This window comes from Chiloscyllium plagiosum, chromosome 10 (assembly GCF_004010195.1).
Source record: "Chiloscyllium plagiosum isolate BGI_BamShark_2017 chromosome 10, ASM401019v2, whole genome shotgun sequence".
NCBI lineage: Eukaryota > Metazoa > Chordata > Chondrichthyes > Orectolobiformes > Hemiscylliidae > Chiloscyllium > Chiloscyllium plagiosum.
The window spans coordinates 42,479,394-42,494,762 of record NC_057719.1 but is presented as its reverse complement, the minus strand read 5'-3'; the positions used below and the strand labels follow the sequence as shown (position 1 = coordinate 42,494,762).

The window sequence follows — 15,369 nt, the reverse complement described above, 5'->3', positions numbered from 1 at the left end:
TAATGGATTGGCTGTCAGTCAACCAGGCTGCTTTGTCTTGGATGGTGTCAGGTACCTTGTATCTTGTGTGTTGTGGAATGTACTTAACCAGGCATGTGGAAAATTTAGGAATGGGTGGAAGCCATTCACCCAGTCAGTGCAGTAATAGGATACATTTCCAAGTCAAGGTACTGTATGGCTTGAAAAGGAACTTGCAAGTGGTGGTGTTCCCATGTATCTGCTATCCTGATCCTTTGCAACAGTGCTGAAAATGTGTTGCTGGAAAAGCGCAGCAGGTCAGGCAGCATCCAAGGAGTAGGAGAATCGACGTTTCGGGCATGAGCCCTTCTTCAGACCTTTGCAACAGTACAGGCCATGGCTTTTGAAAATACATCGGTGGAGCCTTGGTGAATTTCTGCTGTGCATCTCACAGATGGTACATGTAGTTGTGGGCAGCATTGCTGCCTCACAGCGCCAGAGACCAGGGTTCAATTCCCACCTCAGGCGACTGACTGTGTGGAGTTTGCACATTCTCCCCGTGTCTGCGTGGGTTTCCACCCGGGTTTTTTCCGGGTGCTCCGGTTTCCTCCCACAGTCCAAAAATGTGCAGGTTAGGTGAATTGGCCATGCTAAATTGCCCGTAGTGTTAGGTGCAGGGGTAAATGTAGGGAAATGGGTCTGGGTGGGTGCGCTTCGGCGGGTCGGTGTGGACTTGTTGGGCCGAAGGGCCTGTTTCCACACTGTAAGTAATCTAATCTAATCTAAGTAATCTAATATAATCTAATCTAGTTGCTACTGAGCATTGATAGTGGAGCCAACAAATGTTTGTAGATGTGGTGCCAAATGAGCACAGTGCTTTGCCCTGGATGGTGTCAAGCTGCTTGAGTGTTGTTGGAGACACACACCCATCCAGGCAAGTGGGGAATGTTCCGTACACTCCTGACTTTCGCCTTGTACTTGGGGGATGGGGTTTGGGGCATAAAATATGAGTTAACAAAAAGTTATTACTTCATGCCTTAGTATATTACTGAAGGAACATAAAACCACAAGGCTTCTTGTTGTAGTAGGGTTGATAGAGAAATTAGCTTTCAAGCAGCATCTATTCTGATGCACATTATTTATTTATTTTTACAATTTCCAGATTATGAAGGTGAGCATCAGTTTGATGTGTCTAATATCTGGTTGTGATTGAAGGAAAACTATATTGACAATGTTTCTGTGCTGTTTATAAATCTGCTGTCTGCCTTCAACAATGATAAATCTTTTTAATTACTCTGTAACCATAATATTACGCTATACATAAGGTAGAACATCTAACAGCAATATTTTAAAAAGGAAGAGACTACGTTTTGTCCTCAGCCCTCAATACTTTCCCGTTTGTCAGCTGTAAGCAGCTGCTGAAGTGCACATAAGAGCTTTTTCTGTCCTGTCCTAACAATATGCATTCATACCTAATTTTGAAGATTGAGAAATGTGCAACAAACAATCCATTGTTCTATTGTGGAATTGAAGCTTCTAGAGAGATGATTTGAGACTAAATAAACTCACTGCCTGCTAACCTGATTGTTTAAAATAAGTGCAATATTCAATAATTGTGAGATGTATTGAAGTGGAGTGCATTGATGTTCTAACATGCTGTGCCACAGAGTGGATAGAATGTGATATTGCACCCATGAGTTCTCACATGAGAGAGCATCATCTGCAGCCAATCACTTCCTGAAAAGGGAGGAAACTGAAGGTGAATCACCACCGGCCTATAATGCCCAATCTGTGTGCAATATTGACACAGACTTGGAAGCTACTTGCTTCTCATTATGATTTAAGTGATGGGGGATATTTCTCTTTAAAATATGGAGGCACATAGCTGGAGGTTATATAGCTGTAAACATGCGAGATCCTTAGGGGGACTTGACAGGTTAGATGTTCCCTTGTGGAAGAATCCAGGTCAAAAAGCCATAATCTAAGAATAACGGCTCAAACATTTTAGAGATTAGGAAGAATTTCTTCTTTGAAGGTGGTGAACTTGTCAAATATACTTACCACCGAGGGCTATAGAGACTGTTTCATTAAGTGAGAGAGACATGTTTAATCAATAAAGAAATCAAGTGTTTTGGAGAAAAGGCAGAAAAATGGAATTGAGAATTATCATATCAGCCGTGATCTCATTGAATGGGGAAGTAAAGCCAATGGGCTGAATGGCTTGTTACTGCTTGTATGTCTTATGTGTGGGGTGTTGCTAATATTATGTTAGCTTGTGGTTTTAGCTTAGGTTTACTTTGACCATTTTATATGGTGATATTAGATAGTGGTGAAATATCTTTTGCCATTTTTAGCTAGCAGAGTACAAATTTTACAATGGCTTCCGTCAATCAGAAATGAAAAATTACACACACACTTTGTTCATCATTTAAAATAAAGCTGACTACTTTTTTGCAGTGTCCCATGACGTTTATAGTATTAGATTAAATTAGAATCCTATAATATGGAAAGAGGCCCTTTGGTCCAACAAATCCACCAAACTCAGTCTCCTACCCTATATTTACCCCCTGACTTAATACACCAAATACTATGGGCAATTTAGCATGGGCAATTTAGCATGGCCAATTCACCTGACCTGCATATCTTTGGATTGTGGGAGGAAACTCATGCAGACACTGGGAGAATGTGCAAACTCCGCACAGTCACCTGTGGTGGGAATCGAACTCAGGTCCCTGGTGCTGTGAGGCAACAGTGCTAACCACTGAGCCACCGTGCCACCCATTCATTATGATTTTGTAATTTTATTTTCAGAACTTTACTGAATTATAAAATACAATTCTAAAAATCATTATAAATTAACTGCACACAAACTAGACACTTTAGTTGTACATGATTGAGGGTAGGATTATTGCACTGGTCAACCTGCAGAGTGTTTCAGGGAACATCTCTTGGTCACACGCACCAAACAACCCCACTACCCTGTGGCCAACTGCTTCAACTCCAACTCCCCCTCCCGCTCCACCAAGGACATGCAAGTTCTGGGCCTCCTCCACCACCAAATCCAAGCCACCCAACACTGGAGGAAGAACGCTTCATCTGCCTTGGGACTGTTCAACCACACAGCATCAACATCAACTTCACTAGTTTCCAAATCTCCCCTCCCCCCACTTCATCACAGATCCGACCTCACACCGCCCTTTTGACTTGTCCCACCTGTCCATCTTCCTTCTCACCTCTCCGCTGCACCCTCCCCACTGATCTATCACAAATACCCTCCATTTGCATCCACCTATTGCCTTCCCAGTACCTCCCCCACCCCAGCTCCAGCCCCACTTCCCTATTTATCTCTCAGTACCCCACCCCCAACACATTACCAATATTCCTGATAAAGGGCTTAAGCCCAAAACGTCGACTCTCCTGCTCCTTGGAAGCTGCCTGATCTGCTGTGCTTTTTCAGTACCACAGTTTTCGACTTTGACTCTCCAGCCTCTGCATTCCTCACTTTTTCTCCTCATCATTACTTCAGCCTGGCCCTTCAAAGAGTAACGTGTAAATTAAATAGTTATGACCATCCTCGACTTTTTGGCAAGAATTTCCAGATGCCTTGCCAAGTTGCCTGTCTATGACCCAGCATAACAAAGGTACTTATACTGTAAAACTTTTTTCTCATCCCCCGAGTTCCTCTTTTTTTCCCCCTGGATTTGAGATTACAGTATAGGGAAGTTTAAATATGTCTTCTAGTTCTATACAACCCTTTGGTCAAAGGACAGGACTAAAGGAATGCATAATTTGAACTTGTTTTGTTAATGTCTACTTACAATACATTGGGATGTTATATTTTCTACTTGCCTGTATTTCCAGGAGAATACATAAAAACGTGGAGGCCCCGCTATTTTTTGTTGAAGACTGATGGTACATTTATTGGCTATAAAGAGCGGCCACAAGATGCAGAGCAACTAGAAACACCTTTGAATAACTTCTCTGTAGCACGTAAGAAAGACTTACAATTTCATTATGGAATTTTCCTTGCTGTTCGAGCACACAGTTCTGCTCAAATTTGAAAACAGTGTATAAAATAAAAAGATAATTGTTATATTAGTAGTACAGTAACAGATCACTGAATGAAACCATTTACTGTTGAATTGGTTTGAACTAATTACAGTTTGTAACATTGATAGGTAAGTTTTAAACTATGAGCTCAACTCTGTTAAAAACCGGTTCCACGTTTAGCAATTACAGTATTCTGAAAGTAAATAACTGGGGTGGCCTGGTGGCACAGTAGCACCACTGCCTTGTAGTGTCAGAGGCCTGGGTTCGATTCCAGCCTCAGACAACAGTCAGTCTGTGTGGAGATTTTGCATTCTCCCCATGTCTGAGTGGGTTTCTTCTGGGTGCTCTGGTTTCCTCTTGCAGTCCAACAATGTGCAGGTTAGGTGAATTGGCCATGGGAAATGTAGGGTTACAGGTGAGGGTAGGGGTGGATGGTCTGGATGTGACACTCATCACAGGGTCAATGTGGAATCGATGGGCTGACTGGCCTGCTTCCACGTTGTAGGGATTCTGGGATTCTGTGATTCTATAATTATCAACGAGAGATGCAGCAGGCGCAGGGTTTGATCTTACATGGTAGAGATGTGAAGGTATTTTTAGTGCCTTACATTACAATTCTAAGGATTACAAAATTTCTTTATGTTTAGGGACTATCTGTTTAATTTAGAGACAAATGTCGGGAGTCCTGTGATCTGTTTTAAATTCATCTTAAAAGCAGGCGCAGACGATTTCGCTATCAAACATTAAAGACAAAACAAATTATGTTGCTGGAAAGATGGTGTAAGACGTTCCCATTTTGAGAGAAAGCAGCTGCTTTTGTGTTTACAGATTGCTTTGACATGCCAGAATGATGTTAAGAATATCATGTTGTAAACTGTTATGCTTTAATCTAAACATTGATTTCCAAAATGTAAGAGAGTTGGGATCTCAAGGTAGCTGATTGGCATTTCTACCTGGATACAAAACCCATGCGATTTATGTGTCGAGGAAATATGCTTTGAGAGGGCAAGGGTTTCTAAGAGAATGTTTCCCTTGTGGGAGAGTCCAGGGGGCACAGTTTAAAAGTAAGATGTGGATGGCAAAGAATTCTTCTTTTAGAGGTAAAGTCGATGGAACTTTTTCTGGCAAAGAGGATTGGAGATAGAAGTCATTAAATGCTTTTAAAGCAAGGACAGATACATTCTTGATAAACCAGCAAGTTCAGGGTAGATGGGAATGTGGAAATGAGGCCACATCAGATCAATTGTACTCTTATTAAATAGGTGATCATGTGAGAGGGACTGAATAACCTATCCTGTTCCTAGTTCATTAATTCTTATGGAAGTCTCTAAGATATACTGTAGGAGTGCATGTTGGAGCTTACACTCTGATTAAAGGATTAAAATGACACTGGAAGGTTTGCTTAGCCTGTGTTCAAGGGAATATGACCAGTAGTACCTTTCACAGTGAAAGACTATTATAAAGTTAAATGTTAAATGGCTGGGAATTAAAGGAATTTTAGTAAATCTTCAGGGTCAAGAGTTGGTGGGAACTGAGTCTGGAAAAAAATGAATGACTACTTATTTGCAGTTCAAAGTTTTTCGTGTTAAAAATTGAAGAGGATTTTTTTTTCTGTAGTTCTGAAACTAACAACAACAGTGCTTTGCTTATATTGTTTTAATCCATTTGTTACAGTAAAGATCTTTAAAACATGCACCAGTGTTGAACTTTAGTAAGTGCAAATGTTATGGATGAATTATAAGATTCATGTAAGCATTCTGTTAAAATTAGAGATATATTTGTATGATGTTTGAATGAGCCTTTTTTGACTTGACCTTAATGGAGTTTGTAAATTAAGACCAAATGTATATTTCAATTTTTTTTATCTTGTGGAATCACAAGGTTCTGTTGACGGTATTAATATAATCAACAGCATGTAATAAAGGTAAAGTTGCAATAGTCCTGCTGAACCATAGGGCTGCTCTGTCACGACTGGTGGTGGTTTAACCCAAGGGCCACCATGTTTCATGTGACAGGAGAGGTTGAGAAGGAGAGTTCTTCGTGGTGACCTAAGCTGCTGTGAGAATTGAATATGCAGAACAATCTCAATTATCTGAACAAGACAGGCAGGGAGTATTTTGTTTGGATAACGGAGAGTTCAGATAATGGATTGTTCAGATAATGGATAGCATTTTTACGGGACCTTAAGATCTTCTTCGAATAATCTGAAATTCGGATAATCAAGGTTGTTCTGTATACTGTTAGCATCACTTTGCCACTCTATTTCACTCTCGACAGATGCTGCCAGTCCTGTCTTTCATCGGGATTTTCTGTTTTTTTTTATTTCCAATATTTAGCATCCGTAGTATTTTGCTTTTTCAACATGAATGTAATTGTTTCACCTGGTTCTTGATATGGCCAATTATGTGCTTTAACTATATTAGAGCCATTACAAAAAGGTCTATCAATCGGGTTCCTTCAATAAGCATTAAATTACTAATCTGGTGTGAAACAAAACTTAAGGATGATGCAAAATTAGTTAATAATGTAACTTGCAATTTGAATGTACAAGCAGTTACCCCTCTAAATATATCAATACATGTGACAAAGGTATAATATTTTCAGAGATGGTTTTTGAGGAAAGCTCACATTGGCCAATAAGTATTATGGGTGATTTGTTTTCCTTGGGGTGTTGTGAGTAACAAAGGTGGGATATGTGGAATGAATAAAAACAATCAGAACCTCGACATCCGAGAAAAATCGTTCTTGGTGATTCTCCCCTCAAACCTTAAGTAGAGACTTCAGAATCTCATCATTGAGCAACCTTACTTCCATTTACTTGCACCTCATTAAAGACCCATCTCGCATTATTGCATGCTACTTCCAATTTTCCTCCTCTTCCCTGTGAAACTTGATAGCGCAAGTTCCCGACATGCAAACAGGTATCTGATGCCATCATGCAAATGCTTCATTATAACAGTGTCCCTGCATGCTCCATGGCTGCAATCCGTCTCAATCTTTTATCTATACAAGTTGGCATTACAAACCACCAGCCTCATCATTTCACTGCGCCTGCTTCTTCCAGGTTATATTGCATGCAGAACACACAGGCATCTCATGCATCTGCGCAGGATACATCTTGCTACTCTTAGTTTGTGTTTACTTCACACTGCATTCTTCGTGCATACTCACTGACTTCAGCAGTGACTTGCAGGCTGCTAGCCTCTCCGTGATTCAGATTACTTCCTTAGTATACAGAGCCTTTAATTTCCAGCCTCTTCTTGGTGCATAGGAAAAGTGGGCAGATTGTGACATGAGGCTGCATTGGACAATCAAGGGAGTGACAAGTGATTGAGTGACACAGTACTATATCAGTGTCACACCTGCAGCATGTGCCAGCAGTATGGTCAGCAAACACACTGCATGTGCTTCATACAAATGACAATGTCTGCAAGTCAAAGGCAGCAATCCAGTGTGGTGCATAGTCAGAATAATGCCACAGTCAATCAGGAGGCTGGCACAGTCACCAGGCATTTGATCCTACTAGAGACTGGAGATCCATTTTCTTAGTCTGGGGATTAGATCAGTTAGTCCTGAAGGTCAAGGGCAGGCTGTCCAAGGATTACAGGTAGGTCAGCCAGAGTGCTGTGGACATCTCAGTTTTGGGGGTGAACCAATTTTTTTTTTAAGAAAACTCTGCAATTGGACTGTTCTGTTCCTGTAGTTAGTTGTTTGTGCCTTTAGGAAGAGTGTGAGATTCCCAGGAACAGGTACCTGGAAGTGTGTTTGTATTTATGTGGGATTCTTCATGAAAGTTTTGGAAATCATTGCCTTAAATGGACTTCACAGTGTGGTCAAGATCACTGTGCACTATGATGTGTTCAGGGTGTCATAAATATTGGAATGTAAAAGCATGTGGTGCTACTTCCCCACACTCTCACTTTCCCAAAGAGCCTTATAAGAGTATTATGGAATAGTAATAGTCATCAAGTAAAGTAAGTTGTTATATTAGGTGAGATGACCAAACACTCGATCATAGTGGTAGGATATAGTGTCATGGAGTCATATAGCATGGAAACAGAACCTTCGCGTTAACCATAATCCCAAACTAAACTAGTCCCACCTGCCTGTGTTGACCCATATCACTTCAAACATTTCTTATTCGTGTCCTGATCCAAATGTCTTTTAAATGTTGTAACCGCATCCACCACCTTCTGTGGAAGTTAATTCTACACATGAACCATTCTGTGAAAAAGTTGCCCCTCGTGTCTTTGTTAAGTCTTTCTCCTCTCACCTTAAATGTACAGCCCCTCGTCTTTAAATCCCCCACGCTAGAGAAAAGACACCTGCCATTCAGCTTATCGGTACTCCTCAAACATCTTAAGAAAACGTGACAAGATGTATGATGGGATTCCCTTCATCGAAATATCTGAATTAGGTATATTTGCCCAATGTTTAGCACCATTTGTGACTCTCAAACAGTCCATGATCAGATGCAATAAGACCTAGACAATATTCAAGCTTGAGCTGAAAGTGATAAATAGTATTTGTGTCATACAAATGCCAGGCAGTGACCATCTCAATTCAGAGATAAATCTAACAACTGCCCCTTGACATTAAAGGGTGTTAACATAATTGAATCCCCCACTATCAATATCTTGGGGGGAGGGGGGGCAACCATTCTTCAGAAACTCAAGTGAATTTGCCATATAAACACAATGGCTACAAGAGCATGAGTGATACAAAGAATGGTGGAGTTGTGAATATTGAGGAGGATTGTCAGAGGATATAGCAGGATATAGATAGGTTGAAGGCATGGGCAGAAAAATGGCAGATTGAGTTTAATCCAGATAAATGTGAGGTGATGCATTTTTGACGGTCAAGTGCGGTGGAAATTATACAGTGATTGGCAGAACCATTAGGAGCATTGATACGTAGAGGGATCTGGGTGTGCAGGTACGAAGATGGGGTAGTGCAAGTTAATAAAGTTGTAAAAAAGTCTTATGGCATACTTGCCTTCATTGGAAAGGGCATTGAGTATAAGGATAGACAAATTATGCTGCAACTTTATAGAATTTAGTTGGGCCACACTTGGAATATAATATATCGTTCTGATCACCACACTACCAGGAGGATGTGGATGCTTTGGAGAGGGTATGGAAAAGGTTTACCTGAATGTCGCCTGGTATGGCATTTTATAGTTATGAAGGAAGAGGCTGCGTGGTGGTTCAGTGATTAGCACTGCTGCCTCACAGCGCCAGGGACCCTGGTGCGATTCCAGCCTCTGCATTAAAGAACCACCTGGACGAATACATGAATAGGAAAGGAATAGAGGGATATGGATCCTGTAAATCATGACAGTTTTAGTATGGAAGGGCAAACTGTATTGGCTCAGGTTGGAGGGCCAAAGGGCTTGTTCCTGTGCTGTATTGTTCTTTGTTCTTGCTCTAAGAGTAGATGAGAGGCTAAGAATACTACAGTGAGTAATTCTCCTCCTGCCTCCCAAAAGCCTGTCCACCCACTGCAAGGCACAGAAACTTGAAAAGGTTCAGAAAAGATTTTCCAGGGTTGGAGGATTTGAGCTGTAGGGAGTGGCTGAATAGGCTGGGGCTGTTTTCCCTGGAGCATCAAAGGCTGAGGGGTGACCTCCATAGAGGTTTATAAAGTTATGAGGGGCATTGATAGGATAAATAGACAAAGTGTTTTCCTGGGGGTGGGGGAGTCCAGAACTAGACGGAATAGGTTTAGGGTGGGAGGGGATCTAAGGGGCAACTTTTTCACACAAAGGGTGGTGCGTGCATGGAATGATCTGCCAGAGGAAGTGGTGGAGGCTGGTACAATTGCAACATTTAAAAGGCATCTGGATATGAACAGAAAGGGTTTAGGGGAATATGGGCCAACTGCTGGCAAATGGGACTAGATTAGGTTGGGATATCTGGTCGGCATGGACAAGTTGGACCGAAGGATCTGTTTCCACGCTGTACATCTCTATGACTCAATGACTCTAAAAGTCTGTTGGAATACTCCCCATTTGTCCTGATGGGTACAGCTCCAACAACACTCCAGGAACATATATCATCAGGGACCAAGCAGCCTGCTTGATAGGCACCACATCCACAAACATCCACTTCCTCCACCATCGATGCTCATTAGCAGCAGTGTGTACTGGCTACAAGATATAATGCAAACATTTGCCAAAATCCTTAGACAGCAGCTTCCAACCCCATGACCACTTCCATCTAGAAGGTCAAGGGCAGCAGATAGATTGGAGCACCACCACCTTTTAGTTCCCCTCCAAGCCATTCACCATCCTGACTTGGAAATATATCATTGTTCTTTCTTTGTTGCTGGGTTAAAATCCTGGAATTCCCTCTTCCAAGTGCAGTGTTCCTCCACCTATAGCATGTTGTCTGCTGTGGTTCAAGAAAGCAGTTCACCACTACTTCTCAAAGGCAACTAGGAATGGGCAATAAATGCTGGCCTAGCCAGTGACACATATTTTGAACCAGGCCAAACTGTCTCAAAATATTCAGAAGATAGTCTAGACCATAACTATTTTTCTTATTTTTGAGGTTAATGTAAGGTGTTCCATTCCAGATGCAATTCGATTGGTAAAACTACCAGATTTAATGCAAAGCACACTTTATTCATCCCCTATAGATAAAATACAACAAAAGAAAGAAGGAATTGGAATAACTTAACTCAACTGAAAAAGTTGGCAGAATAATAGATATGGTAACTATTACTAATTAACTGTTTCAATATAGTAAAATCTCATAAACACACCCCTTGGCAAAAGGCAAATTCAGAACACAGATTGCCTCACAGGCAACTCCCGAAGTAGGCAGAGAACCCCAGCTTTTGGCTGAACCCAGGAGAGGGGATGAAATAGCTTTCATTTCTTCAAGGCCCCAACAGCAACTGCTGGAAGATAAGCTAAAGATCCTGGTTCTGTGGGAGTTTGACCCCACCCATTCAGGCTGCTTCTATTGTTCCAACTTTAAAAAAAAACCAAGGCCTCACAAACTGTTTACTCTAGTGCATGTCATTTCTGCCTTAAAACCTCTTAAATTTAAAAACAGGTCAAAATAACCACTTAAAGCTACAGATCATCAAATGCCCATGTCCTACAAGTGAATAAAAGTTTATTGTTTAGAAATTAGGACCTAAGCATCTGATGGCAAGGTTGACAATGGTGAAGTGATTAAAATTGGATTACTCAATAGATCATAATTTGTAGAGGGATAGGACATAAGGAGGTCTGTATGGCTGAAGTACATTAAAGAGCTTGATTCAGATCTAATGTACAGTCATTCAAATAGCACAGCTTTCACTATATTCTGAACTCCTATTTGACTTTTTTAGATGGGTTATTTGGAATTGATGTGACCTTTGCAGTAGAATTTACAATGGTATCCAGTTTGTGATGGATGAGACACTCTCAACAGTCCAGAAAGGCATTTTGAGTAGAAGGGGTAATGGCAGATTTTTAGACAAAAGGAGAGAATAGCCAATAATGGCAATTGAGAAAGGGAAATCATAGAATCCCGACTGTGTGGAAGCAGGCCATTCAGCCCATCAACCTCACATTGACCAGATCCACACTGCTACCCTATCTCTGTAACCCTGCATTTCCCATGGCTAATCCACCTAGCCTGCACATCCCTGGACACTGAGCAATTTAGCATGGCCCATACACCTAAATTGTGTTATGATCAGATAAGGTGAAGTCAAATAGGGCCTGAAGAGAGAAAATAGAGAAAGTAGAGAAAGATATGGGCTGAAATATTCAGGGTAAGTACAAGGGGGAAACTTAGAAGAAGTTATGCTTAAAGAGCTAAGGAAATGGAAGGAGGAATAAGAGCCATCTGATTTGCAGAATCAATCTTCATGCAGAAAATGCCCTTGAGCTCATGGTACTTATTGTTAGACATGAGAGTGGAAGAGGCAGTGATGAGCACACCTGAAATGATGGTTAGTGGTGATGAGAAGTTGCATGGAACCTTTGCCTTCTGTGATGATCTTTAGTTGTGAACAATCAAATTAAGAGTATTTATTCTGTTCATTAGAACATAGTTTTAGGTTTTGTCACACTTAAGAATTTTTGACGATATTTTTTCATATTCCATGTTAATGCTTCACGTAATTTTGAGTGCAGAATATTAACATCATGTCACTGATTAAATTTATGTGGCCTGGTCCCTGGAGCTTTTCTTCACATCCAGAACATTTCCTGTTTGTGGTAGAATTTTTTTTTAAATTGGCAAGTGTAACTTATTGTATGAACCTTTTTTATGGTAAAATAAGCTGTAAAAACCTGTTGGCTGTGTGGAATAATGAAGATGATTTAAGTAACAGATATGATGGTGAACTCTGTCATGAATTAGCAGTCATTTGGGGTGATAAACCAGTGCTGAAGAAACCCATTCCCATTGAGAGGTTTCTCTTGTACTTGATTGTTGATTACTGTCAGAGTTTATTCCTTTGTGACTCTTTAAGATGTTTTAAATTATTATAGGTGCTATATAAATGCATGTTAACTGTTCTTATTGCCATTCTCCATTATTTGTCATGGCCAAGCATTTATTGTCATTGTTTTATCTATTCTGACCAACACATGTTAAAATTACCATTGGTCACATTAGAGCTGAAGTTATTCCAATATGTTGGATAACTGTACATGTTGTATAGGCAAGAATTCATCCTGTGATCAGAGATCAATGACACAAGCAACTTGGTAATCTACATGAATGTGGCTTTCTTGCCACTGATTCTGTCCTCGGAATTATTGAATAGCTATTCTGTAGATAATTTTGTCAGTGTTGTGTATTAGTATTTTTAAGCAATTGTTGACCTCTGGGGGTAATAATGTTAACATTGATGAGGACCAATATTGCCTTTGTAATTTGGGTTCAGTTCCATACCAGTGCCAATTTCCATTCATATTACACTCTTTCTCCATATTTATTCAGTTTATTTTTCATGTTAATTTGATTCACTGTTAAATGCTATAATTGGGTTGTCTGAAATAGCCATTTACGGAAAAGCATTTTCTATTTTGATAATCCTCTGCTCAAAAAAGAACAACCTAAATATTCAAGTTTTCTTCTAAGTACCTATTTACTGATAAATAAGAGACATGTTATTCAAAGTATTTTTTTCACTGTATTCTCAACCGCTTTTTCAGTCAGGCTCTTGAAAATAACTTTTTAAAAATATTTGAAATGTTAGCAAAAAGTTTTTATGCATTGGCTATAGCAATACTGCTAAATTTCAGAAACCCCATTTGAAGGTCAAAATTTTCCCTGTTCAGATTGGGAAACAAATATTGGAGGAGGGAGAGATAGGTTGCAACTATGATGTTTGCAGGTGCAGACTGCTAATTGGCTAAAGGGCAGATTGAGCAGCTAATTTGTGAGTGGAGAATGGAGATGGACATTGCGAGGTGTTTGTCCATCAAAAATATCACAGCAGCCATTAATGTGGCTGCCATTTGACTGAAAGAGTGAATGCACCAGGGATTCAGAAATCTGAGACTTTGCAGATGACACAACACTTGCAAGTATTACTAAGGGAGGATTGTGATAACCTTCAACTGGATATGGACAGGCTAGTGGAATAAGTGTGCAGGTGGCAGATGAAACTTAGTGCAAAGGTGAGTGAAATCATTCATTTTGGTCGAAAGAATGTGTGCGCGCGCGCGTGTGTGTGTGTGTTTCTGTGTGTGTGTGTGTGTGGGGCAGTTGGGGGGGTGGAGGGGGAGGTCGGTGATGGTGGGGGAGGTGTTGGGGTTGGAGGGAAGGAGGGTGGGATTTGTGTGCAAGTCATTGAGGATGACAAGCCAAGTTGAGAAAGCAGCTAATAAAGCTTTAGGGATCCTAGGATTTATATATAGTTGCATAGAGTGCAAAAGTGTAAAATCTGTGTAAGTATTAGTTTGGCTTCACCTGCAGCCTCTCTAATGCCTTCACATCAAGAATGGCACATTATATTCTGATTAGAATTCAAGAGAATGGTCTAGGTGATAGTGAACTTCGGTTAAATAGATCAGTTCTCTTTTTGGAGAAATGTTGAGAGGAGATTTGGTAGAGGTACTCAAAATCATGAACCATCTAGACAGAGTAGGTTGGAGTAAAAGAATGTTGCCTTTGGTGGAAGGATTGAGTACCAGAAGAGACAAGTTTAAAGTAACGTGAGGAAATCTTTTTTATGCCTTGAGGTTTAAGAATCTTGATTGCACTGCTTGAGAGTTGAATAGAAGCAGAGTCAATTAAAGCTTTCAAAAAGGAATTGGACATTGTCTGAAGAGATTTTTAGGTTTATGGAGGAAAGGCAGGTTTCCTGTGGAACTAAGTGATTTGCAGATGCAGAGAGCTGGCATGTATGAGGGACTGAATCATCGCTTTCTGTGTTGTATGGATTTAAGGACTTAAAGAACCTGCCCTGAGTCCTTAATAATCCATGAGAAACACCCAAGAAATATTTCTGAAAGTTTATACTGCCTCTTGTTTTACATTGCAAGCCCCAATGTTGTGTCTTTAATTACCCTTTGTGTCGATTTTTTTGCCTAATTAAAATAAGGTTGTACCCCTGATTGCCCCGTTTGGTGACTTTTATGATTTTAAACAGACTCACATTCTGCCTCTCACACCTACCTCACCCCTGCAAATGTATTGCTTCTGCCTATGTATATTGAGTTGTGACAAGCGTACATCTGTCTATTTATCTATTCTGCCGAAATCCTCTTGCAGTCTCCCCGAATTTTAAGATCAGCAAAATTTGACATCATTTGTGCTGTTGTGCAAGTCATTTGCGTATCTAGAGAACGAGAAAGGTTCCAACACATCCGTGAGGCACGCCTCTAGCACATTTTGGCAGTCTGAGAGCATTAATTTAGTCATTGTTTAGTTGTTTTATCCTTCAGCCATCCCTTTATCCTTGAATATCATTAACTTTAATTTATGCATCGTGTCCCATATGTGGCACTTTATCAAACAGTTTTTGAAAATTCAAATTCAGTGCATTCTTTGTTTTTTGCTCTCATTTTTCAAAGAATTCAATGGAAATAATCAAGCATGACATACCATTTACAAATCTGTGTTGACTGTCCTTGATTAGATAATACTTTTTCAAATGTATAGTAATGTTAGCCCTAATGGTTTCCGCTAGTTTTCTTCCTCTGATGTGCAATTAACAGTTTGTAGTTAGGACAGATGGTTTTCTTATTTAAACTTTGTCAAGTAACCTTTGTCACCTTCTCGTGCTTTAGTATGTATATTTTCCTACATAAAAATAAATGAAAAATATGATTAGAATGTCTGATTTTAATTGCTAATATGCTGCATGGAGCTTGGACTATCTGGGTTTGCTGTCTATTTATCA

At 40.2% G+C, this 15,369-nt stretch overlaps 1 protein-coding gene across 6 annotated transcripts in view; it reads left to right on the top strand.

The window, feature by feature from the left end:
- Positions 1-15,369, top strand: part of akt1 (v-akt murine thymoma viral oncogene homolog 1) — a 129,351-nt gene that overhangs the window by 64,771 nt on the left and 49,211 nt on the right. For 5 of the 6 annotated variants that reach the window (XR_006312763.1, XM_043697566.1, XM_043697562.1 and 2 more), the window contains one exon: positions 3,820-3,948. The exons of the other annotated variant lie outside the window; for it this stretch is intronic. Coding sequence is in view for 4 of the 5 variants with exons in the window: in XM_043697566.1 (XP_043553501.1) it covers positions 3,820-3,948 (129 nt within the window). In the remaining variant the exon portion in view is untranslated. The remainder of the gene's footprint in view (positions 1-3,819; positions 3,949-15,369) is intronic. 6 annotated transcript variants of the gene reach the window in all.